This window comes from Eretmochelys imbricata, chromosome 2, assembly GCF_965152235.1.
Source record: "Eretmochelys imbricata isolate rEreImb1 chromosome 2, rEreImb1.hap1, whole genome shotgun sequence".
In the NCBI taxonomy this organism is placed as follows: Eukaryota; Metazoa; Chordata; order Testudines; family Cheloniidae; genus Eretmochelys; species Eretmochelys imbricata.
In genome coordinates this window covers 205,307,957-205,335,569 of record NC_135573.1, presented here as the reverse complement: position 1 = coordinate 205,335,569, position 27,613 = coordinate 205,307,957, and the positions used below count along the sequence as shown (strand labels likewise).

General features: G+C 41.7%; 1 protein-coding gene across 1 annotated transcript in view; it reads right to left on the bottom strand.

Moving 5' to 3' along the window:
- Positions 1–27,613, bottom strand: part of CPVL (carboxypeptidase vitellogenic like) — an 89,208-nt gene that overhangs the window by 27,561 nt on the left and 34,034 nt on the right. The window contains exons 10-11 of the mRNA XM_077809318.1: positions 22,912–23,007; positions 22,062–22,235 (exon numbers count right to left, since the gene is read on the bottom strand). Of these exons, the coding sequence (XP_077665444.1) occupies positions 22,062–22,235; positions 22,912–23,007 (270 nt within the window). The remainder of the gene's footprint in view (positions 1–22,061; positions 22,236–22,911; positions 23,008–27,613) is intronic.

The window sequence follows — 27,613 nt, the reverse complement described above, 5'->3', positions numbered from 1 at the left end:
TATTTTGTTTTAGAAAGTCTCATGATTTTTAAACCAATCATATTTTGAATGCTTGATGGTGTACACCTTGGGGATCCACAGGAGCATGAGCAGCAGGTATAATAGGAGCCACAGCCACAGGCCAGCCAGGGCTGGGGCGCTCAGAGCCGGCTGGGGCTGCTCGGGCCAGGCCTCAGGTCGGCCGGCCAGCTGGGGCCGGCCCAGGACTGAGGCCATCCCAGGGCTCCTCTGGCAGCGCGGGGTACAAGGGGGAGGGAAAAGGCATCTCAGGGTTCCAGGTGGCCTGGGGCTTCTCCAGCTCAGTGGCCTCAGGGCTCCTGCTGCAGGGGCGGGGCTGTGGAGCTAGCCTTCCCGAAGAGGGGGTCCACCCGCAGCCCATGCACAGGAGGCTAGGATGATCAATTAAGGCTATATTAACTTTGTACAGGGCTCTCCATAAAGTCTAGGACAGAGATTAGACGAGGGGAGAGGGCCCTTCCCAGTATACATTTGTCACTCACTTTAAAAATGAGGGTGATAGAAAAACTTCACTGAGTGATTTTTACCTTGAATAAAATGACAGACTAAATTTTAGACTGTAAAATTGCAGAAAATGTAATCTGTACCTTCCAACAATATACAGCCTTATCTTCTTTAAACATATGTAATGAAGTTTTAAAACTTCTTAACCACTGGAATAAATAGCAGTATAGTCATCAAAACTGAAAGGCATGATTCTCATCTCAATTCTAAACATGGCTGGCAACAGAAAAACATTAGATTCCCTTCTAATTTTTAGCCTTGGAGATAGGGTTGCAAAACCCCCAGGATTGTCCTGGTGTCTCCAGGAATTAAAGATTATGTCACGTGATGAAATCTCCAGGAATTTGTCCAACCAAAGTTGGCAACCCTACTTGAGGAGGAGGCAGGTAATTGGCAAAACCATGAATACAAGTCACATCTTCCTGAATACTCCTAATTACAAAGTTATCGAAACAGCTGGAAGTTGTTTCAGGTTTACTGTTGAATGCAGAGAAAGTTGTGCTTTACAAAATCAGTCTTATTTTCTTAGTTTGTTTTTTTTAATACTAGTTCCATTGCCATAGCTTGTCCTACTTACAGGACATCATAACACTTTGCAGACAAACTTGTGCTCCTTTCCCAATGATCTAGTGACCTTACTCTCTAATATTTTGTGGTTTCCTGTTTGGGGAAATGATTCAACAGCAGCCTAAGCTGTTTCAGGCTGTGGAATGATCTCAGTTGGCTGCTATCTATCTCCATTTTGAACATGTTCATATTCACCAACCAAAATGGTGAATAGATGTCAAGGTAGTGAAACATCTGCTGGGAAGTGCTGCATACTTATTCATTCGACTACTGGAGAGTCCTAACTCACAGCTATCGTAACATGTGCTTTGTGCAATTTGGTGCATTATGGTTGTTTGCCTTCATACAATGTTGAATTTTGTTGAATTGTATAAGAAAATGTTCCAAAAATCCTTCCTTACAGAATTAAGTTAAAGCCAAACAAGACACCAAGGACACAAGTTACTCTAAATTAGCTTTCAAGAAGTAACAGCAAACTGCATTTAGATTGTTCATGATCAGTCAAAATCTGAGCTAACAAATGCTAAGACAAAGCCAGTCCCATTGATTGTACTTTTCATTCACCTCATACTTTCTGCTGTGGCGCTGCAGAAGCGGCAGATTCTCAACACACTGGGTTGCAAAATCCAGGAACCTGAGTCATCATAACCAACTTTTAACAAGTTGCGATAGAAAACTACTACACATAGTGAATACACTAAGTGACTTGCAATACTTTTTGGTTACTTTTAGACTACTAAAAGAAAAGGAGTACTTGTGGCACCTTAGAGACTAACCAATAAATTGTTAGTCTCTAAGGTGCCACAAGTACTCCTTTTCTTTTTGCGAATACAGACTAACACAGCTGTTACTCTGAAACCTTTTAGACTACTGCTTCCTTCTGTAGTAGGAGTAGTTGGTAGGAGGTTGGGTTTTTTTGGACACTTTTTTGTTGAAACTGAAGCTTTTCATGGGAAAGGGTTGGTTTTGATGAATTTCTCAACTCGAAAATGTTGGCAACATTTAGAAGTTTTTGAAACATCTAATTTTCACATTTTTTTAAATAAAAATTTTTTTCTAGTTCAAAACAACTTCATTTCAAAATTTTAGCTAATACTATTACAATTAAAAAAATTTAAATGGTCAAAATCTAAATAAAACATTTTGTAGTTATTGAAATGAAATCTTTTGATTTACGCAAACCAAAATTGTTGTTTTAGATTTTCATGAACTGAAAATCTGAGATTTCAACTTTTCATCCCAATTCAGGATGGGAAAATTTTTCCAAGGTCTAAAATTTTTGTGCGATGGGAAAACTATTTCACACTTTCTTCTAGTGAGATGAACATGATGGATAAAAATTAGTTCTGAATAAGGCTTCCCCCTTCCATCAAGCCTCCAGGTGGTTTGCTTTTTTTGCAACAGCATTACACTGTTGACTCATATTTAGCTTGTGATCCACTGTGACCCCCAGATCCCTTTCCGCAGTACTCCTTCCTAGGCAGTCATTAACCATTTTGTATGTTGTATGTGTGCAACTGATTCTTCCTTCTTAAGTGGAGTACTTTGCATTTGTCCTTATTGAATTTCATCCTATTTACTTCAGATCATTTCTCCAGTTTGTCCAGATCAATTTGAATTTTAATCCTATCCTCCAAAGCACTTGCAACCCCTCCCAGCTTGGTATCCTCCGCAAACAATATAAGTGTACTCTCTCTGCCATTATCTAAATCACTGATGAAGATATTGAACAGAACCGGACCCAAAACAGATCTCTGCGGGACCCCACTCGTTATGCCCTTCCAGCATGACTGAATCGCTGATTACTACTCTCTGGGAACGGTTTTCCAACCAATTATGCACCCACCTTATAGTAGCTCCATCTAGGGAATAATGGATGCAGCATCACCTGAGAGAAGCCATGGGCTACAAGCTCTGCTTATGCTTCCTCTAGAATAGGGGTGGGAAAACTTTTTGGCCCAAGGACCACATCTGGGTATGGAAATTGTATGGTGGGCTATGAATGCTCACGAAATTGGGGGTTGGGGTGCAGGCTCTGGGGTGGGGCCAGAAATGAGGAGTTCAGGGTGTGGAAGGGGGCTCCAGGCTGGGGAAAGAGGTTGGGGTGGGGGATGAGGGCTCCAGCTGGGGGTGCGGGGTTGAGGGTTCAGCAGGGTGCGAGGGGGATCAGGGCTGGGGCAGGGAGGTGGAGCATGGGATGGGGGTGGAGTGCAGGCTCTGGGTGGTGCTTACCTCAAGCAGCTCCCAGAAGCAGCAGCATGTCCCTCCTCCAGCTCCTACGTGGAGGCACAGCCAGGCGGCTCTGCAAGCTGCCCTGTCCACAGGCGCTTGGGACAGGGGCAGCATGTGAAGCCCCCTGGCTGCCCCTACACTTAGAAGCCGGAGGACGGACATGCTGCTGCTTCTGGAAGCCACGCAGAGTGGGGCAAGCCCCTGATCCTGCTCCCTGGCTACGAAGAGAGTGAAAGTCCTCTATTGTCTGAATGAACAGGCTGAAGAATCACAGAAACGGAGGGATATTTGTTATTTGTATTATGGTAGTGCCAGTAAAAGTCAACCCCTGCCGCAAAGAACTTACAATCTGAATAGACGAGACAGCCAAAGGCTGGGAGGGAAAACAGAGGATAGGGAAGGGTAGGAAGGAAAACCAACACAGACCTGCTGAGTGATCTTGGGCAAGAGAGAGGAACAGAATGCAAGTGTCTTGGCACCCAGTCCAGGGCTCTATACAACGAACCACAGGGCATCTCATGCTCCTTATGTTAACAAATAAGCTAGTTCTAGAAAAACAGAAAGAGGCAGAACAAACAATTCCCCCAATCCTTTTTCTCTGTTGAGGAAAAGGAATATTTCTACAGTTTTGACTGCATTTTCTCTGCCCTGCTGGTTGGCTTTTTGCGCCGATCCTCTCAACTCCCTCTCTCTTCATAGTCCCTCAATCACAGCTTCATTCCATACCTACTCCTTAACCCTCTTCTCCCCTGCTCTGTCTCCCAACCCCCACCCCACCCTTTGCTGTCCCCTCTCCCTTCCCTTTTCTTTTCATTTAGCTTAGCCCCTTCTAAGTAAATCCATCAATAAAAATAAAATCATGGCACTAACATGCCATTTACCACCATCACATAGTTCATTCTGCTGGTGTGTTATACCCCTTTCCCCACCCTGCGTCTGTCTTGTCCATTTAGATTATCAGTTGTTTGGGGCAGGGACTACTCTGTGTTTGTGCAGTGCCTAGAACAATGGGCCCTGTTCTTGGTTGGCCATTAGGCACTACCGTAATAAATACGATCAATCTGCTTCAAAAATAATACAATCAAAGCTCATTTTCTGCTTATATTTGGATGCACAAACTGATACAGAGGCAGCGTCCTAACTATGAAAAGTAATATTGAGTAATACCAGTCTCATGAAAGTTATGCAAGAGTGCTTCAGTGTGATTGCTCTCTCTAATGTACATTTAAAAAAAAACCCCATCTTTTATTTTAAACACAAGTTGATTTAAGTATTTACTGCTCCATTCACAATGTTTTGTGGAACAATATTTTCAAAGAGAAAGAAAGAGGTTTTCATACAAGACTCTCTTAAATGGAGGGAACTCCCACACAATAAAACAGAACTTCACAGTTAAGATTTTTTAATCAAATAAATTGTCTGTGTTCTCAGATTTTCCAAAAACACACCCCACAATATTTGTATATACTTTGGAGCAGTAAAATTTGTGCCTATCCTTTTCTAAGTAAGGTTTTAGCTAATTTATTGGTAGTTAAAATAAGATCCACAAGCGCACCAAATATGTGGAATGGGACATCATAGCGGCTTAACTAACTGGAAGAACGAACCTGTCTCTTAAGTGTTGCCCAATGACAGGACAACAAAACAGAATTCCAGAACAGAGTGACAAGTTTAAAGGGAACTGTACAGTCCCAGGAAATGTACAGTCACAGTCTGTTGCACATCAGCGGGTTATTTTCTCTCTAAAAGTAATGAGCAAGGTTGCTGTGAAACACCTTTAACATTTTAAAGTTTATACATAAAGAACGGCAACAAAAGAAGGAAAAAGCTTCAAGTAGTGGCTGTAAAAGTGGTTTAACTGATCTGGCATCGGGCACATCAGCTGAATTTTCCCCTCAGGCTTATAAGCTGCTGTGGGACTGACTCTGCAGTCTAACACAAAAGTTCACCTCTTCTAGGTTGGAACAAAATCCAAACAAAACACACAGTCCTTCTCTTACCTGGGGTTTTCGGAACCCACAGAAGAGGTAACTTAACTATTTCACTCCAGGCGGTGTCAGGAATAAATCAATAGGAACACAGCAATTCCGTCTGATAAGATTAATGCAAATAAGCGTGCTCTTATCTACCACTGCAGTTTATTAGACTTTTTAAGCACACACACAGATATAAGCAACAGGTTTAGAACATCCCAGATATTTACCCAATATCTGGAACGGTACTGAGTAATTAACAGTGGTCAGTTGCTCACCCACCGGGGAGAAAAGAAAAAACCTCTCTCAAGGTGGCTTCGGAGGACTGCTCCAAAGTACACCCTATTAACTAATCTTTTATCATTAACTTCTACAAAACACACAGGTCATAATGATCCCCTACTGGATCATCACTTTTCTAACTTTCAATAAAGGTTTAATATCAGAGATGTCTAGATTCAAGGTTTTCCAACCAACAAGGTTTTTAGTCTCAGTTAAGAACATTAAGTTGTTTACTTGTCTGTCCCCTCCTCCCACTCTGATAGCTGAAACTGCCAGCTAGATGTGACCTTGCTTCAAATTAACCCTTAACTATGTGGTGTTCTAGTTCATTAATTCCTGGTAGCTAAATGCACATAATATGGTTGGAATTGGCTTCATCACATTCTGGGGTACACACACCCCTCAAATCCAGGGTAACACTTCTACCCAGCTTCTTTTGCTAGGTCTCAGACCACTCCTGGAGGTCTGTCTTCCCCATTCTCCCTGAAGAAATTACCTTCCCCGTCCCATGAGGCTCAGTATAGTTCGTTAGCTACCGCACTGATGCAGGTACCTTTCTCTCCATGACTATCATTAGCCGTGCCTGAATTCAATTGTTCCTTGGCCATGCACAATCTCCCATCGGTTCCTTTGTCTTGATGACGCAGGCCACAAAGCTCGCTCTGTCCCTCCTGGCTGTTTCTCCAGCTCCCTTAATGGAGTTCCAACCCAGGCCTCCTGCTTGGCCTCTTCGCAGTGTTGCCAACTCTCATGATTTCTTCAGGACTCGTGGGATTTTGGCCAGCGATGGGGCCAGATGCAAGCAGATTCTGCCTGCTGGGGAAGAGCGGCTAATCAAGAATGCTGAAAGAAGCAGGCAAAGCTCGCTCCCTTCTCCTCAGAAGGGGACATCATTGTCATATGAGGGGAGGGGAAACAGGGAGCAGAAACTTTAAACCAGCCCCAGGCAGCTCTACTCCCTTCACTTCTCTCCCCCCAATCCCTGCAACACCTGGCCAGGGAAGGAGCAAGGGGAAGGATGAAGATGGCCTGCAGCTGCAGGAGGAATAGAGGTGAGGCTGGGAGGTCAGAACGGATGAGGGCCTGGGCAGAATTAACTGCATTGATAAATGTGTGAGTGTTGACAACACTAACTGAGAGTTCAAAAATCAAAAAAGACAGATCAAAACCACAATAAAATCTTTTTTTTAAAATAGTCTCATGATTTTTCGGGGTCTGACTCATCATTTTTGAACCTTTGGGATTGGCAATAGTGCCTGCAGCTCCTCTCAGCTAAATGCTTCCCAGCTCTCCTAGACCGTCACTCTAGCCTACCACAGAGATATGCCCAGCACCTCCTGCTCCACACTGGCTATACTACTAACTACATACTGCCACAGGCTTGCCTTCTACACTGGGGTCCTGTCACACAGGATCATCACCTACCTCTCTCCCCTCCGATTTCCCACCTGGTGTTACTCCCAGCTTGGTTACATGACCCTTCTAGGGATGTACAAGTCCCAGAATGTCTGTTCCTAAGGGGAGAGAACCTTGGAATAGGCCTGGCTGGACCCAGACCACAACTAACTTTGGGGGACAGAATGCCCTGTTACAGTGTCCAAAACTAATCAAATAGTAGAAGCAGTATAAACAGTCCCAAGCTAGTTCTTCATTCCCACTACTGACAGGGGCAAGAGCACCTCCTTTCACTCAACCTTTCCTGCCCTGCTATAGCCAACATATTAAGAATGACCAGCTTTGGAAGGAGTACAGTAACAGATGGGGGAAACAATAGATGGGGGAAGGTAGGGCATAGAAGGGAGTAAAGAAGGTGATCTTGAAAGTACGTTCTCTCTCCCTAACAGCACATAAGAAAAAATAAATGTGGGCTGTCTCTGGAGAGACACCAGTGTGTTGTGAGTGGACCCAAGTATGGGATCCCACATGCTTCTAAACCCCACTACAGTCAGATAGTGCCTGGTCATTGTTCCTAGGTCTAGATCTCTCAGACACACTCCCCATACTCAGACTCCATGTTTGACAGGACCCTGAAGTCCAGCCACTTTAGACCTTGGAACCAGCACCTCAACCCTCTTGAGTCCCCAGTTGCTTGGACTATGGGGGAAACGTGTCTATGTGCCACCAAAGCTCTAGAATCATAGAATATCAGGGTTGGAAGGGACCTCAGGAGGTCATCTAGTCCAACCCCCTGCTCAAAGCAGCACCGATCCCCAATTAAACCATCCCAGCCAGGGCTTTGTCAAGCCTGACCTTAAAAACTTCTGAGGAAGGAGATCCCACCTAGTTCCCATTCTAGTTTTAGGTCAATGCTTCAGTAACAATGTGGCAGGAAAACAAGGAACATAGGCTTAGATAGGAATTTCTTTACCACAGACATTATAATCATTCTTATGCCTCTTGTCTGAATCCTCTCCTATTTATCAGGATCCTTTTGGAATTAAGGATAAGAGGATTGGAAAACATGCCTTATAGAGATGGATTCAAGGAGCTCAATCTATTTACCTTATTAAAGAGAAGATTAAGGGGTGACCGAAGTGACTGCAAGTGAACAAAGATATGGTAATACAAGGCTCTGCAAGCTAGCAGGCAAACGTATAACAAAATCCAATGGCTAGAAGTTGAAGCTAGACAAATTCAGACTTGAAATAAGGCACAAGGGTTTAACAATGAGGGTAATTAGCCACTGGAATACCCTACCAAGGGTTATGGTGGATTCTGCAACACTGGAATTTTTTTTTAAATGTTTTTTAAAAAACAAGATACCCTCTAGATCAAATAGGCATTAGTTCAGGGAAGTCCTATGGCCAGACTAGATGACCATAATGGTCCTTTATGGCTCTATAATCAATTCATTTTAAAGTACACTACAGAGTTACAAATCTTGGTAAAACAAAATCCCGAATGCAGCCATTGTTCCACCTCCACGTCCCATCTGATCTCACCCCTCCTGTTAGTCCTGGATTTGGTCAGTGTCCTTAGGCCAGGCAGCCCTTCCTGCATTCCTTAGCTCTATCTTCTTGTATGTGGTGGTGGTCAGCCCCCTTGCTTAGAGAACAAATCATCTTTTAAAAAGTCTTTCTCCATTTTGCTCATGTGCTTCAGATGAGGGAGTTATGGGTTCCTGCTACACTCCCCTCCCCTTCAGTTTCTGTGTAGAATCATTCAAAGTCAATGGCCCTACCAGTAGAAAATGCATTACTCCAGTAGGGAAACGTCTAACACCTATGGTGGCTCTGCCATAGGTTTTCAGACGGTCTTTCCACTAGGTATTAAGCCTGCTACAAAACAGATGCTCTAATCCATAAAGGAGGTTACAGTACAAAGCAGAGCCCCTGAAAAAAAATATTGGGCTCATCCAAATAATATGGAATTCATAGTTTGACCCAGACATATCCCCAAGTGGTCACAGGAGTTAACTGGTTTTTTTGGTAAAATAATTAATGCAAGAAACAGCCAGCATCTTCAGATTTTCCATTCACAAAGCAAGGCCTAACAGTAATCAGCTGCGGAATGCTCAATAAGTAAACATGGAACCGTGATGCATTTAAAATGGGTCCAAAGAGAACATTTTAGTCTTATTAAAAAAAACAAAAAAGGTCTCCGAAAGATTATCATCCTTCTCCCTCATTATGTTAAATGGTCCTTTCTCCACTCCACACCTCCTTTTGTTGAGGATTATAACAAGCAATGAAATAAATAGGTCTGAACGATGATTTTTGACCTCTGGTACCTGTTAAATTAATGCAAATTAACAACAAATCTGTGATTAACTGCAAAAAACACAGCAGAATATTTGTATTCCAGTGCAAAGCTACACATGAATACAATTCCTCACTATCAAACCAAAAGAGGAAGGGAAAAGGACTTCAACAGGGCTACAGTACAAAACAGCCAAATGAAGCTACCTTAGCTTTTCCCTAGGATTTTGGAACACAGCCTGATTCATTCCAGAGGTAATCTAGAAGTCTCATTCATTTTGCTGATGGCTAGATAACGGTACTTCATGTGCGTCTCAAATACGAAGTGACTAGATGTTAAAAATAGAACTGTAGATTCTCAATTTTTGTATACTTTACCTGAATCCAAGAGCATTTAATGATCATCCCAAATTATATAGCTCAATCCAAGCTCAAACTGCATCCGATTATTTGACCTCACAGGAATTATTCTAAATTCATACCAAATAAAATCCTTATCAGAGACTTAATTCAACAAGTCTGAATTGCCTTATGCATGCTCTCTAACTACAATTTTTTAAATCTGTCTATTACTTATTTGGTCTGAGCTGTAATTTTATGTTCAGGTTTTTTCCCCAGCACTGATCTAGAATACTTTATCTTAGAACAAAGAGTGGTTTAAAGATAGCTATTTGGTAGGCAGGATATTCTGAACACAAATTTAACTAGTTTAACCAGTAGCAACATTTAGTAAAAAACATGAAATAAAACACACACTACAAATGTTCATTTATTCTTTCAAAAAAAATTGCAAGATTACATTGAAAACTAGCAGGTGAAGTTCAGATAAGAAATGTACCAAATGGAAATTCATTTAAAAAGAAGTTTTGGGTCTTGTAGATCAAATTTGAATAATGGTTATTGAAAAACAAAAAGTTCTGCACCCCCAAAAGACAGCAGTTCTGCAATTTAAGTGCAAATTGCAATTCCAAGTGTCCAGACTAAATTAATTCCTAAGAAAATTTGTATAGCAGATCTGTGTCTGTTTTTTTTCAAATCTAATGGTTTTTATATTATGACAAAGCTCTGTCCTTGCCTCTGTGGGTCCCGCGTTTCCTGGTGGATTTCGCTAGCCTCAGAGGCTCACTGTGATCCTGCATGTAATCCTTCTCTCTCTAGAGACAAGGGTCACAATCTACTGAACCATTTTCATCATAAGCCAGCAAGGGAGGTGAGGAGAAGTTATCCTTCCTTGCATAGTTTCTGTTGTCTCCCAGTCTCGGTGATTATTCAGGGGGCACAAGTCGGGGGGGGGAGCCCGGGCCCACCCTCTACTCCAGGCTCCAACCCAGGGACCCTAATAGTATCAGCTATGGTAGCTGACCTTTTAGAAACAGTACATGTACAATTCCTTGGGCTACTTCCCCCCACAGCAGCCCTCACTTCCTCAAGCTCCACTTCACCCTTGCCTCAGGATCTCCTTCCTTGTGCCTGATATGGTGTGTACTACTCAGCCTCTCCAACAGCGCAACTTCCTCCCACAGCTCCTGACATGCACACTCACCTGACTGACTGGGAGGCTTTTAACTAGTTTCAACCAGCCCCTGATTGGCCCCAGGTGTCCCAATCAACCTAGCCTTCTCCCTGCCTTCTGGAAAGTTCTTAATTGGCCCCAGGTGTCTTAATTGACCTGTAGCAGCTGCCATTTCATTTATCCTGGTACCAGGGATTTGTTTAGCCTGGAGCTAATATATCTATTTGGCCTTGCCCCATCACAATATTTAAAAAATACTGTCAGTTTAAAAGGATGTATGAGGATGTAAGAAGGATACTTTTATCTGCTTCATTTTCATTCAGACATGACTAAAAGATTGCAGGCTTCTCTGAGTAGTTACCACAACACCTGAGAAAGCTCTTAGAAGGAAGGTAATTTGGATGGTGAGCGTTCAGCTGTTACCACCTGCACAGGATGTGCCATGCTTGTCTTTCTTCCACAGGACAGAAGCGACAAAGTGCAAACTGGTCTCCATATTGGAAGAGAAGGTTCAAGGTCTGGAGAAACAAGTATCAACCCTGTGTTGCATAAGAGAAACTGAAGATTTCCTACACAGACATCAGGATATGCTTCTATGGGCACAACATTCTGAAGATTCAGAGCAGGCTGCGCAGTGGGGAAGAAATTTGGCAGCATGTGACCTCCAGAAGAAGAAAGGGGAGCATCCATGTACCAGCAATGCAGATACAGGTAAGCAACCATTTTCATCTTCTCTCCACAGGTACTAATGCGGAGAGTGGACTAGATGACACATCTGAGGGAAGGGAGCAGAAGAAGACTCCTCCGATTGGAAGGCATGAGATCCGTTGTCTTAGGGAAGGGAGTTCCACAACCACCGCTCCCAAGAGACGGAGGCGGGTGGTGGTGGTCAGGGACTCCCTCCTCAGGGGGACTGAGTCATCTATTTGCCACCCCAACCGGGGAAAACCGAGAAGTCTGATGCTTACCAGGAGCTAGGATTCACGATGTGACGGAGAGACTGCTGAGACTCATCAACCCCTCGGATAGGTACTCCTTCCTACTTCTCCATGTGGGCACCAAGGATACTGCCAAGAATGACCTTGAGTGGATCACTGCAGACTATGTGGCTCTGGGAAGAAGGATAAAGGAGTTTGAGGAGCAAGTGGTGTTCTCATCCATCCACCCTGTGGAAGGAAAAGACCAGGGTAGAGATGGTTGAATCATGGAAGTCAATGAATGGCTATGCAGGTGGTGGCAGAGAGAAGGCTTTGGATTCTTTGACCAGGGGATGGTGTTCCAAAAAGGAGGAGTGGTAGGCAGAGATGGGCTCCGCCTAACGAAGAGCGGGAAGAGCATCTTCACAAGCAGGCTGGCTAACCTAGTGAGGAGGGCTTTAAGCTCGGTTCACTGGGGGAAGGACACCACAGCCCTGAGGTAAATGGGGAAGTGGGATACCAGGTGGAAACATGAGCAGGCGAGCACAAGAAGGGAGGGCTCCTGCCTCATACTGAGAAAGCGGGACGATCAGCGAGTTATCTTAAGTGCCTATACACAAATGCAAGAAGCCTGGGAAACAAGCAGGGAGAACTGGAAGTCCTGGCACAGTCAAGGAATTTTGATGTGATTGGAACAACACAGAGACTTGGTGGGATAACTCACATGACTGGAGTACTGTCATGGATGGATATAAACTGTTCAGGAAGGACAAGCAGGGCAGAAAAGGTGGGGGAGTTGCATTGTATGTAAGAGAGCAGTACTACTGCTCAGAGCTCCGGTATGAAACTGCAGAAAAACCTGAGAGTCTCCGGATTAAGTTTAGAAGTATGAGCAACAAGGGTGATGTCATGATGGGAGTCTGCTTGAGACCACCAGACCAGGGGGATGAGGTGGACGAGGCTTTCTTCCGGCAACTTACAGAAGTTACTAGATCGCAAGACCTGGTTCTCATGGGAGACTTCAATCACCTGGATATCTGCTGGGAGAGCAATACAGCAGTGCACAGACAATCCAAGAAGTTTTTGGAAAGTGTAGGGGACAACTTCCTGGTGCAAGTGCTGGAGGAACCAACTAGGGGCAGAGCTCTTCTTGACGTGCTGCTCACAAACCGGGAAGAATTAGCAGGAGAAGCAAAAGTGGATGGGAATCTGGGAGGCAGTGACCATGAGATGGTACAGTTCAGGATCCTGACACAAGGAAGAAAGGAGAGCAGCAGAATACGGACCCTGGACTTCAGAAAAGCAGACTGACTCCCTCAGGGAACTAATGGGCAGGATCCCCTGGGAGAACAACATGAGGGGGAAAAGAGTCCAGGAGACCTGGCTGTATTTTAAAGAATCCTTATTGAGGTTACAGGAATAAACCATCCCGATGTGAAGAAAGAATAGTAAATATGGCAGGCGAGCGGCTTGGCTTAACAGTGAAATCCTTGCTGATCTTAAATACAAAAAAGAAGCTTACAGGAAGTGGAAGATTGGACAAATGACCAGGGAGGAGTATAAAAATATTGCTCAGGCATGCAGGAGTGAAATCAGGAAGGCCAAATCACACTTGGAGTTGCAGCTAGCAAGAGATGTTAAGAGTAACAAGAAGGGTTTCTTCAGGTATGTTAGCAACAAGAAGAAAGTCAAGGAAAGTGTGGGTCCCTTACTGAATGAGGGAGGCAACCTAGTGACAGAGGATGTGGAAAAAGCTAATGTACTCAGTGCTTTTTTTGCCCCTGTCTTCACGAACAAGGTCAGCTCCCAGACTACTGCACTGGGCAGCACAGCATGGGGAAGAGGTGACCAGCCCTCTGTGGAGAAAGAAGTGGTTTGGAACCATTTTGAAAAGCTGGATGAGTACAAGTCCATTGGACTGGATGCGCTGCATCTGAGGGTGCTAAAGGAGTTGGCGGATGTGATTGCAGAGCCATTAGCCATTATCTTTGAAAACTGATGGCGATCAGGGGAGGTCCCGGATGACTGGAAAAAGGCTAATGTAGTGCCCATCTTTAAAAAAGGGAAGGAGGAGGATCTGGGGAACTACAGGCCAGTCATCCTCACCTCAGTCCCTGGAAAAATCATGGAACAGGGCCTCAAGGAATCAATTCTGAAGCACTTAGAGGAGAGGAAAGTGATTAGGAACAGTCAGCATGGATTCATCAAGGGCAAGTCATGCCAGACTAATCTAGTTGCCTTCTATGACGAGATAACTGGCTCTGTGGATGAGGGGAAAGCAGTGGACTTGACTTTAGCAAAGCTTTTGATACAATCCCCCACAGTATTCTTGCCAGCAAGTTAAAGAAGTATGGGCTGGATGAATGGACTATAAGGTGGATAGAAAGCTGACTCGATTGTCGGGCTCAATGGGTAGTGATCAATGGCTCCATGTCTAGTTGGCAGCAGGTATCAAGTGGAGTGCCCCTGGGGCCAGTTTTGTTCAATATCTTCATTAATGATCAGGAGGATGGTGTGGATTGCACCCTCAGCAAGTCTGCAGATGACACTAAACTGGGGGGAGTGGTAGATACGCTGGAGGGTAGGGATAGGATACAGATGGACCTAGACAAATTGGAGGATTGGGCCAAAAGAAATCTGATGAGGTTCAACAAAGACAAGTGAGAGTCCTGCACTTAGGACGGAAGAATCCAATGCACCACTACAGACTAGGGACTAAATGGCTAGGCAGCAGTTCTGCAGAAAAGGACCTAGGGGTTACAGTGGACGAGAAGCTGGATATGAGTCAACACTGTGCCCTTGTTGCCAAAAAGGCTACCGGCATTTTGGGCTGTATAAATAGGGGCATTGCCAGCAGATTGAGGGATGTGATCAATCCCCTCTATTTGATATTGATGAGGCCTCATCTGGAATACTGTGTCCAGTTTTGGGCCCCACACTACAAGAAGGATGTGGAAAAATTGGAAAGTGTCCAGTGGAGGGCAACAAAAATTATTCGGGGACTAGAACAGATGACTTAAGAGGAGAGGCTGAGGGAACTAGGACTGTTTAGTCTGTGGAAGAGAAGAATGAGGGGGGATTTGATAGCTGCTTTCAACTACCTGAAAGGGGGTTCCAAAGAGGATGGCTCTAGACTGTTCTTAGTGGTAGCAGATGACAGAACAAGGAGTAATGGTCTCAAGCTGCAGTGAGGGAGGTTTAGGTTGGATATTAGGAAAAACTTTTTCACCAGGAGGGTGGTGAAGCACTGGAATGCATTACCTAGGGAGGTGGTGGAATCTCCTTCCTTTGAGGTTTTTAAGGTCGAGCTTGACAAAGCCTTGGCTGGGATGATTTAGTTGGGGATTGGTCCTGCTTTGAGCAGGGGGTGGGACTAGATGACCTCCTGAGGTCCTTTCCAATCCTGATATTCTATTCTATGATTCTAGGATATCCATTTCCTTAAAGGGAAAGCAGATGCTAAGACTTCAAGCTAGGACAAAAGTAAATGTGGCACAATTCACATCTTAAAAAGGCTTCACTACAATACAATACAATAAAATGCACATTCTGGTTTATATACTGTTGCTGTAGCAAATAAACATGCAAAGAATCATTGAGTTGATCCTAATTACTTTTACTTTGCGACCCTTGTACGTAATAAAGTAGTTCTACTGAAAGTCCAAGTTAGATGCTATTCTTTTAAACTGAACACACTGTGTTACAGTGTGGTTTTGAGTTTAGGAGTTGGCAAAAGACCTTTCTGGATTTGGAAGATTACTTTTGGTATTCTAATGAACTATATGGATGTGAGCCTCAAAGTGAATTCCCATTTAGATCAATTACCCATATGGTTTTACCATATACATTTCAAATGTCTTTTCCATTATCACAAGAGAGACATAACTTGACTGTTTCCAGTATATTGATATGATGCCAAAACAATGATAGGTGATTTAGAGATAATGTTCCTGCACCAAAGAACATACAGTCTAAATAGACAACGTATGGATGAGAGAGTGAGAACTTCAACAAGTAGCAAAAAGGATAAAGAGGCAAATGTTTAGCGAACTAAAGTAGTGCATAGTGGCCTCAAAAATTCCAATTTCAAATACACTTCAGATTAATAATTAAATAAGCACCTACCTCATGAACTTTCAGGCTACTGAACTTAATAAGCTGAATGTAGTTTTCCTTTAATCAGAACAAATTTGACATCCAAATTTTATTGTCTGGTGTAGAGTAAGCAAGTAAAATAAGCACAATGGTATGGATTTTAAACTTTTAATGTGCTAATTAGGCAGAGAAACATTAAGACTTGAATACTGGGGAAGAGTGAAAATGCAATTAGCTGTGATTTAATGAGCTGTGTAACGATAAGCGACAGGGCTATGTAACTTTACAGCCACAATTTCCTGACTAGATGAACTCTTAAACACTGCAATACTAAGCCCTACCCCCAAGGCAAGTTAACCTCTCTAATGTAACTGTTCAGAGGTCAACAGCAACATTCCAACACTGGCCTACAAAGTTTTCAGGGACCAACACAATATCTTGGCAACAGGAAATGCCTATGGTTTCATAGTAATCTTAGCTCCAATTAGAGCAAGCACCATTTTCCACTCTAGCCTCAATATTTTTCAGTTCATGATGATCTAGTTTATTAGATGGTTGAGTTCATCTGCTGAAAAGAGAATCTTTTAAGTAGCCACCACAAGTGGAATTCAATATCTAGGGCATCCAACAATCAGAAGTCATAGCAAATAAAGTTTGGATGACAAGAAGGGTGCATCTACAAAGAACACCTATTTAAAAACGCCTCATACAAACTGGAAGCCCGAACCTTGAAAGAAAACAAATCTCAACACTGGAAAAATGATATTTGTAGCATGGGGGGAAGGGGGAGAGGAAGAGAAAATCTTTAATCTGTCATGCCACAGCCTTCCATGTCACAATCTCCAAGTCAAAACCTCTCTGCCTCACTCCCACACCTAATCTGAAAGTGGGGAAAAAACCACCACCACTGAAATGAGGAGTAGTTAACACTTACGAGGGGCTATGAGATTCTTGGATGGAGGCACTACTGCTCACAGAAATAAGCCAAATTAATGCTGCCCACAGAATCTTAATTCTGCCTCCTTGGGTATACGAATTACGATAGTCTGTACTTGTATGGTTACATCGTTACTTGTAATGGATAACTTGTATGGTAACATACAGTTTTCTTCTGCGGACCCCTGGCCTCATTCAGTGCACAGACTGGACAATGCACAGCAGGAGCGGAGTCATGCAGACGCTGTTCTTTATTTTTGGCCATATTCTATTTGCAGTTACCACAGGATAAATATGAATTTATGCTGCTATTCAACTAACCACATCTGAGCCCTCAGTAGAGCAGAATGTGTAATGAATGAGATCGTGCAATTAAAGAACATAGTCATGCACATGAGGTAGAATTAAGGCCATATAGGCAGCCTTAGTTTTGGCATTTCCTGGGCTTTAAGTGTTCCTTTTGGAACAGTAGTGTTCAATATAATTTTTCATATGAACACAAAGTAATGGAAGCAGCATGGCCCAGTGGCTGAGGCACCAAACTGGAATTCAGTAAAACTACATTCTATTTATTACCCTACCACTGAGTAGCTGCAGGACCTTGGGCATGTCACAACATCTCTGCTTTAGTTTCCCCAACTGCAAAATGAGGACAATAATGCTTACCCACCTTTGCAAGTGCTTTCAGACCAATAGATGAAACTTATTATGGAGAGGCAGTAGAATTTTCCTGGAGCAGGGACACAGATCTTTTACAGGGAAAGTAGCTTTCTGCAGTGCAATTCATTATGCGAGGGAATGGGGCCATATGTAGATTCTGACATTTAAGATTACTACCACTTTTACTACACTGACCTTTTTCATTCATATTTCCCTCCTTGTAGTACAACAGCTTCCCAGAGCTACATATTCACCAAAATAAATTATTTACTTGATTCCTATTTATTTGCACATCTGTACTCAAGTGCACTCATAAGCACTGTATCCTCTGCAAAATGGCTCTATTAAGAGAATGGTGGACAACATCCAAATAGGACAAATGATTTCAACAGCCACCTGATGTCCCAATTGGATAAATCAAGATGGAAAGCAAAGACCAGAGAATGAAGTGCCAGTAACTATAATATGCAAAAAGAAAAAGGAGTACTTGTGGCACCTTAGAGACATCCAATGAAGTGAGCTGTAGCTCATGAAAGCTTATGCTCAGATAAATTGGTTAGTCTCTAAGGTGCCACAAGTACTCCTTTTCTTTTTGCAAATACAGACTAACACGGCTGTTATTCTGAAACCTGTAACTATAATATCTAATCCATCCCAAATAACTGCTGCAACAGGCAAAAAGACAGTTTGCCAAGAGACCAGAGAGCCAAAAGTAGCCCGCCATAATTCTTTAACACACAAACACCAGGTTCAGATGATTCACAGCCATTGCAACACCATGAGACAAGTAAGCATGATTTGCCTCATGCAACATAGCAACTGTGCCGCACGGTGTCTTTATTATACTATTCCTCTGCCAATATCAACAAGTGGCAACAGTGTAATCTTCAAAATCTTGCTTACCAGGACAATTCACTAAATGAATGTCACTCTAAGAAACTTCCCTCTCATCCAGTGATAGGGTTTTGAAAAATAGAGTGTACAGTGCATCTCTTATTTCAATTAAGAAAACAGCAGCCAACATCTTGAAGACTAAATATGCATGCGTTAGTTCCTGAGGTCTTTCCCTGGTTTCATAAAGAACAAACGAGCCAGTGTTATAGGAGAGTACTGAAAGATGGCCAAGTTGCACATGTGCCGTGTTTTACTTGCTGTCTGAACCTGTTGGTATAATATTTCCTTAAAAGTGACACAATAAAGCATCTTCTGGCAAAAGCTTGACAGAAGTCTGTAAACATTTCAGTAAAGTTCTTAGGCAGCTGCAAGAGGAGGAAAAGGTTACCCAAATTAAAGCAAGGCAGCTTGATCAAATTCCACTATTTGAAAAAAGTGTGGGGAATCGGAGCCAAAAACCCAACTGCATAGACAAGCATGGTTGTGCACACACAAATCAAACGCTTGTCCAGTTTGCAAGTAGTGAAAATATTTTAGATAAGATTTTGCAGCCTTTGTCTTCAGTAAAAAAAATAGGAAACAGCAGTCAAAACCCTTTTCAGTCTTCTGGAACATACTAAATATCTGAGAAGAATCTGAAAAGAGGAAACAGCAAGAGATTTATGAGGTTCTGCTTCCCACGAGGATCTATTGTACTTTACTAGTCTGATCTGTAAGCTGTTCTAGCCAAGAGCCTTCCCAATGCATCTGAACTACCCCTCTTGTAATAGCAATCCAACAAAATAAATATGTTGACAGAAATTACCCATCCGGGGTTCCAGCAAGAATATAGTATGAAGAGAAAGTGCCCATTTAGAATCATTAACTTTGCTTTCTCTCCACTTTTTACCAGTAATTCCAGTAGCCCTTCTGAAGCAAGAATTATATCAAAAGGGATTTTTTTCCCCCAAAAAACCTTTCATACATTACTGTAATAATGTCGCATTCCTACGTAGTAAAGAAATACGTACATTGCTAATACGCCAGACTTCTACAGAGATCCTCTGACATCTCATTTTCTAAAAGAATATCACACTTCAACAACCTTAACTTTGCCCTGTTTTGATGCCATGCAATAAGCCTACAATTAGTGTTATCTTTTAGTGTTCTTATTCACAGATTAAACTGATTTTTTCTAAAAAGACTATTTCCACGCCCTCCCCCTTCCCCAGTGTCACTATAGGGCAGAGTTAAGGTTGTTTGAGTACTTTATGTATTTTCATATCTTAACATGAATTTCTTTTAAGTTGAACCTGAACTCTGAATTTCATGGTTTGTAATACTTGTTTCTTGTATAATTATATCACTATAAAGTTTTACTGAAATTATTGATATATTCACAACCTTAACTCCAATTTAATGTAATTTTTGTGGGAATTCCTTTGTTTTTAGAATTAAATATTTCCTACATGTAGAATCCTAAAGAAAATGCTACAATGTACTATTTAATTATTTAAAGGTACGTAGCATGAACGTTACAACCTTTTTCTCCTTGAACTGTAACTTTGCACCTCAGTCTAGAGGAGCACAAAGCAGCTAGAACATACTGGATAGTTTCCCTAGCTCCTGACCGCCACTTTCCCCTTCCCACTAAAACTGCACTTTTCCCACCAGTTTTGCCTGTCCTGCTCTTCCTGTTGAGTAGTTCTTATGCAACAGATCATTTTGTTTTGCTTAAGAAATGTAAGATCAATTATGTAACCACAAGTGCTGCTTCTGTAAAAGAGTTACAGGAGATAGGCATACAACTAAACAAAAAAGGAAGCAAACAACTCTAGGTTTGGTTTAATGGCAAACCATCTGGAGGTTAGTTGAGACACACAGGTACCCTTCAGGAAATAGAAATTCAGCCCATGTGAGAGGAACAAAACATGGCAGGAAAAATGGAAGATGGGAATTGAGAGAATAAGAAGGAATTTGAAAAGCAAATAGCTAAGGAGCTAATGAATGATAAAAGTACTGTACTGTACAAAAAATTGGTAGAGAGGTAGAAAACAAGGAGTAGGAATGAACAGCCTGTTTTCAGTATGGAAAAAAAAAATCATAGTGAAACACCCCAGAGATAGATAAAGAAAACAGTGCTGAATATACGCATTAGTGTTCCAGAAGAGGGCTGAAGAGTGAGGTGGCAATGTTTTTCCAAAGATACAAAATTATTACTTAGTTGAGACTGGAGAAAATTGAGGAACTTCAGAGAGCACACACACAACTAGATAACCAGGCAGCATTAACAACAGATGAAATTCAGTTTTGACAAACAGAAAATAAAGCATATTGTGCTAGGTTCTAAATTAGTTGTAACCACTAACACCTGTTGGGTGTCACTGTGGACAACTCAATGAAAATATCTGCTAAATGGACAGCAATTGTCAAACAGGTAAATAAAGTACATATTATATAAAGAATGAGTATTGAAATTATATAATCAATTGTATACCTTGAATACCGTGCTAAGCTCTCAAGAGATATATAGCAAAAAACAGAGCCACAGATGAGCAAAATAAATTAGACATGACAAACTTTCAGAAGAGGAGAGATTTAAAAACTGAAATAAACTCACAAGTTTTGTAAAAGTGCTTCTTACCTCAGACTACTGAGTTGAGTAAAATGACTATTGTAGTTTCAAAACAAGAAATCTGCACGGTCTTCCGAGCTCACATCCCTTGGCATCACAGCTACATTTAAGAATCTTGGCCCAGATCCTGGGATGTCATGAAGAGGTTTTGCTCCCAACATCGCAAATGTGACCCGAGCTTGCCTATGCAATGCTGATCCCTGGCTGCCATATTGCACCCTTGGGGCTGCTGGCAGCCAGTGCAACTTCAGAGCAGCCTTTAAATCCGATATATTAGGCCAGAGGCCTGAACCCAGTACAGGACTCGCATAGGACTGAGGAACATAAAGGCCATATTTTCACCCTGACCTCTCCCAAATTGCACTGGGCCATTCCTCTCAGCCATAATGGATGATCTGGGCCCTCAACTTTTCAATAGGCTAAACCGAGCATTAAAAGCTTGATTTTAATTTTTTTTTCAAATCAGATTATTAGTTATTAATGCCACATTGTCAAAAGAAAAATGATAATAGTTTAACTAAGAACAGAGTGGGTGCTACAAATAATGGTTGTGTGCATTCTTGATACAATTCCAAGTGTCCAGTGGGAAAACACCAGGTAAGTAGCTCTTAATCTATATGTTATTATGCTCTATGAAAGACCAGTTGGCCCTATTCCCATCACTACAAGTACCACATGGCATTCTTTTTTCTTCACATATTCCCCACAATAAATTATGATGTGTTAACGCCCAACTGTATTTCTAAGTGCATTATTGCTCACTTTATGACAATTCAGCCATGTCAGAGCTCAGATAGTTGGTGAACACCTACCAAGACACAATCTTGTTTACCAAAAATTTACTGCTACAACTTTCATCTATTCATTCCTGATACCAAGCTATTTTTGATTTCTTCCACTGATGGTTCCGACGGGCTACCAGCACTAGATAGACTACATTCTGCCTGAAAAGTGGGTGGCTTACTGCCTGACGTGATAACAACACTTGAGCTTTAGCTTAGACCCCAGGATGGGCCTGTTAGCCTGGGTTGAAAGCACCATACTCCGGTCCGAGGTTTGTGTGCACACACCAGAGCAGGTTAGGGATAAGAGCCTGGGTTAATTCTGTAGTGAAGATATACCCCCAGAGTAGGAAGTTAGAAGCCATTACTTTCTTACCCTGTAATTATCCATAATTACAGCTAACCATGGCTTTATTGTCTTCATGACATCTTCAAGCAAATGCTTCTCAACTGCAGACCCATCATGGAAGGTAAGATTTCCCACATGGATAGCTTTCCTCACTTCTGAGAGTGATAAAAACGCTCCAAAATATTCCTGGTCAGCAGGCTCCTGTTACAAGAAAGCTGCATTAAACAAAACACAATTTTCGGCAGTGTGACCACATACATAAAGATCAAAACCCCTGACCCCTGCCAACTCTTGTTTATTCAAGACATTAGCCAGTGAGTCCACTGATACTCTAAAATAAGCTACAATAAAGGGGAAGGTCCCTCCTCCCCCCAGCTCTTCTTGAACCTAAAGAGAAAATGGAGGGGGATGTCTAAACCGACTTATTACCAGATATTTTAGATGCCATACTGTTCTATTTCTGCTGTATATGGAAAGGAATTCAACTCCCATCAGAGATCATTCTATTACCAAACATGATCGGGCTTGAATTTGTGAAATACATAGCAGCTCTCTAACATTGCAAAGTGCATTCTACAAAAGATGGCTTAAAGACCAAGTGTTTAAGCTGAGTAAGGCCTTGATCAGCTAAAGTATTTAAGTGCTTAACTTTAAGCATGTGAATATTTTCTTTGAAGTCAGTGGGAAAACTCATACTTTGAGCTAAGCATGTGCTTAGGTGTGTGGGTAGACTGGCACTAAAATTACATTTATACACACACCTTTACTACATTCAGGCAATTTCCTAACCCTGACATACAGAATAAGACATTTGCTTATGTTAGACAGTAAATTTCTTTTGTTTTGGGGCTTTTGGTTATTGCAATAGTAAGTTTACCTGGCACAGCAAAAAGTTAAAGTAGTTACTACATCCTGTAACATTCTGAACGTAGGAAGAATTTGTTTCATCACCATTCAAAAGAGTATCAAATACCTGGAGGGAGAAACCAAGATAAACATATGTATTTAAAATACAAAACATACAATCAAAACTGCTTCTCAATTAAACTTACTCTTTATCTCATGTTCTTACTGGAGTTTAAATATGAATTTCATTCCATGCATTAATATTAGAAAGCTATTTAAGTTTCCAAAGCTAAAGCGACAATTATAAGAGAACAGAATCTTTTCCAGTCAATTTCAGGAATATACTTTCATGGTTCATGTCATAAATATAAAGGGAAGGGTAAACCCCTTTAAAATCCCTCCTGGCCAGAGGAAAAATCCTCTCACCTGTAAAGGGTTAAGAAGCTAAAGGTAACCTCGCTGGCACCTGACCAAAATGACCAATGAGGAGACAAGATACTTTCAAAAGCTGGGAGGAGGGAGAGAAACAAAGGGTCTATGTCTGTCTGTATGCTGCTTTTGCCGGGGACAGACAGGAATGGAGTCTTAGAACTTTTTGTAAATAATCTAGCTAGGTATGTGTTAGATTGTGATTTCTTTAAATGGCTGAGAAAAGAATTGTGCTGAATAGAATGACTATTCCTGTCTATGTGTCTTTTTTGTAACTTAAGGTTTTGCCTAGAGGGATTCTCTATGTTTTGAATCTAATTACCCTGTAAGGTATTTACCATCCTGATTTTACAGAGGCGATTCCTTTACTTCTATTAAAAGTCTTCTTGTAAGAAAACTGAATGCTTTTTCATTGTTCTAAGATCCAAGCGTTTGGGTCTGTGGCCACCTATGCAAATTGGTGAGGATTTTTACCAAACCTTTCCCAGGAAGTGGGGTGCAAGGGTTGGGAGGATTTTGGGGGGAAAGACGTGTCCAAACTACGTTTCCCAGTAAGCCCAGTTAAAGTTTGGTGGTGGCAGTGGAAATTCCAAGGCCAAAGGGTAAAATTAATTTGTACCTTGGGGAAGTTTTAACCTAAGCTGGTAAAATTAAGCTTAGGAGGTTTTCATGCAGGTCCCCACATCTGTACCCTAGAGTTCAGAGTGGGGGAGGAACCTTGACAGTTCATGAACCTAAATTTGCCTCTAAATAATGTAAATATCTTTACAGTCTACACTTTCGTCTATGTGTATTGCAAAGTCCAAAGGTTATCCATTTGATTATGAAAAAGAATTCACTGCTATTTATGCAGTATATGGGCTTGCCTGTCTATATTTATGATTACTTGTATATTTATTTATGGCTTCTAAACTTGAGTTTTACTTTTAGTTTGCTATCTGATGATTTCAGATTGGAATATGGGTTACACCTGAAAACCACTCAAAAATCTCAATCTAGGACAGATGCATTCTGCCTTCTCATTTAGTGTCATGCATTTATCCTTCACAGACTGCACTGGCTTCCAGATGGTTTCTGGGTACAATTCAAGGAGTTTCTTTGAAATATTAAGCTCTTTATGGCTTTATCACTTTAAGCGGCTGGAATCTTCAGACCAATTACCCCTGATTTATGTGCCCACTGTCAGAGCGTTCTCAAAGAGGCCTTCTAATCCAGAATTTGCCCCTTACCTTGGTTCAACAGGTTGAGTCTGTTGCCCATCTAGTCACTCAATGGTGGGTGGGATGGTGGGTTGACTGGAAAGGGTCTTTAGGTTTTGAAGCTTAAGGAGCTTTATTAACAACTCTGTGATATTACCAACAATTAAAAAGATATGACAAGAACTTGGAATAAAATAAGATCTTTTGCCTAGAAACCAGTTTAGTCCCATTAGCTAGAAAAAGGAAATTAGAACGCTGGGAATTTTGCAATCTGGATCCTTACCAGATTATTCTTGGGGCTTGTTCTAAGTCCCATTAAAAATCCATAGAAAGACCTTTAATACTTAGCTTGATCCTTTTATAAAAGGTTTAGCCTCTTCAACATGCATCCTTATGCAAAGTAAAGTTATTTTTCTGTCTTAGAAGCATATACTGAAGCGTTAAATAGTTCAACATGTAATAAAGGCAACTACATATGCTTCTAAGAGAGATTATTGAAGCTACACCCATGATAGTTCAGAGACCACTCTGCCCAACCCTCAGCCATCACCACTGACTCCCTGAAGTGGAAACATTAATGTACACAAATGTAAAGAAACGAAGTCAAGAGTCACATGTGCAGAACAAGAACTTGTGCCCCACTCCAACAGAAATGAATTTGAACTATTATTTTATAAATCATGTTGGCATCCCTCTGTTGTGTTATAAAAATACACTCATGTCATACTGACAGTCATAAGTTTTGAATTCAAAATTAATTTTAATATTTTATCAAACAAGAGTTAACCATAAGTGCTGAATTACTGTTTGCATGAAAGATACACTGTAGAAGCAAAATTATTTTTCACTTTGGAGGGTTTTTTTTTTAAAAAAAAAAAACAGGTTTGAAATCTGTACCAACTGAAAGTTATCCTTAAGGAATGCATTTCTTTGAAATCTGCCACTTTGTCATTTAACTTTTGTATTTTTCCCCCCTCAGAAATTCAAGCTGGGTGGAAGTGTAATTTATTCTAGTAATATACTGTAAACACGTTTATCATTACATCTATTACAAAATGTTCAGTCCTTCACTTTTGCTCCCACAGCCAGTCCTTCATGCTAACTCATTTTTAAAGATCAAAGTTAAAGCTTGTTTCAACAATCAAAGACAGGCTCAAACCCAGTTTACAACATCTCACATTTCTCCCAAATTACTAGTGTCACAAATAAGGTCACTTAACATGGCAGCCAGCAGCAACAGGCTCAAATATCTATTAACGAGATGTGTTTATGAGAAACTTCTGCCCTGAACAAACAGGTACTGGTACTCTTAAAGCAATTGTAGTAACTGTTGTAGTAACTTGTATTTCTTGTACAGATACAATATGCAAGTGGAATATGCAGAAATGTTTCAAACATATTGAAGTGGATAGGTTAAACCTCTTCTTTCACTTTGGGAGCTGGCATGTTTCTTCATTTTCACTGAGACAAAAATTAATGGGCTAGATGCCCAGCTGGTGTAAATCAGCTTCATGGCCTAATAACTTTTTACTACAAGGTTACAAAAGCTAACTTCAAAGTTTATTTTCCCATGACAAATACACAAGCTTTTGCGACACCCTGTTATTCAACCTATTTAGTTCATCTGTATTATGGCATGAATACAAAATACACATGAGCCTTTATCCCACAGTGGAAATGGATGGTATGCAGAACTTTACAGGACCAGGTCTTTAGTGTCTAGAGGTGAAATCCTGGCCCTATTGACATCAGCCCTAGAAATCCAGAAGTCAGTTGGGCCAGGGTTTCAGATTAGAACTGTTTGGGTAGCTTACTCGTTGGCTGTATTTTAAAGAATCCTTATTGAGGTTACAGGGACAAACCATCCCGATATGTAGAAAGAATAGTAAATATGGCAGGCGACCAGCTTGGCTTAACAGTGAAATCCTTGCTGATCTTAAATACAAAAAAGAAGCTTACAAGAAGCGGAATATTGGACAAATGACCAGGGAGGAGTATAAAAATATTGCTCAGGCATGCAGGAGTGAAATCAGGAAGGCCAAATCACACTTGGAGTTGCAGCTAGCAAGAGATGTTAAGAGTAACAAGAAGGGTTTCTTCAGGTATGTTAGCAACAAGAAGAAAGTCAAGGAAAGTGTGGGTCCCTTACTGAATGATGGAGGCAACCTAGTGACAGAGGATGTGGAAAAAGCTAATGTACTCAGTGCTTTTTTTGCCTCTGTCTTCACGAACAAGGTCAGCTCCCAGACTACTGCACTGGGCAGCACAGCATAGGGAGGAGGTGACCAGCCCTCTGTGGAGAAAGAAGTGGTTCGGGACTTTTTAGAAAAGCTGGATGTGCACAAGTCCATGGGGCTGGATGCGTTGCATCTGAGTGTGCTAAAGGAGTTGGCGGATGTGATTGCAGCGCCATTGGCCATTATCTTTGAAAACTCATGGCAATCGGGGGAACTCCCGGACAACTGGAAAAAGGCTAATGTAGTGCCCATCTTTAAAAAAGGGAAGGAGGAGGATCCTGGGAACTTCAGGCCAGTCATCCTCACCTCAGTCCCTGGAAAAATCATGGAACAGGGCCTCAAGGAATCAATTCTGAAGCACTTAGAGGAGAGGAAAGTGATCAGAAACAGTCAGCATGGATTCACCAAGGGAAAGTCATGCCGGACTAATCTAATTGCCTTCTATGATGAGATAACTGGTTCTGTGGATGAAGGGAAAGCAGTGGACGTGTTGTTCCTTGACTTTAGCAAAGCTTTTGACACTGGTCTCCCACAGTATTCTTGCCAGCAAGTTAAAGAAGTATGGGCTGGATGAATGGACTATAAGGTGGATAGAAAGCTGACTCGATTGTCGGGCTCAACGGGTAGTGATCAATGGCTCCATGTCTAGTTTGCAGCTGGTATCAAGTGGAGTGCCCCAAGGGTCGGTCCTGGGGCCGGTTTTGTTCAATATCTTCATAAATGATCTGGAGGATGGTGTGGATTGCACCCTCAGCAAGTTTGCAGATGACACTAAACTGGGGGGAGTGGTAGATACGCTGGAGGTAGGGATAGGATACAGATGGACCTAGACAACTTGGAGGATTGGGCCAAAAGAAATCTGATGAGG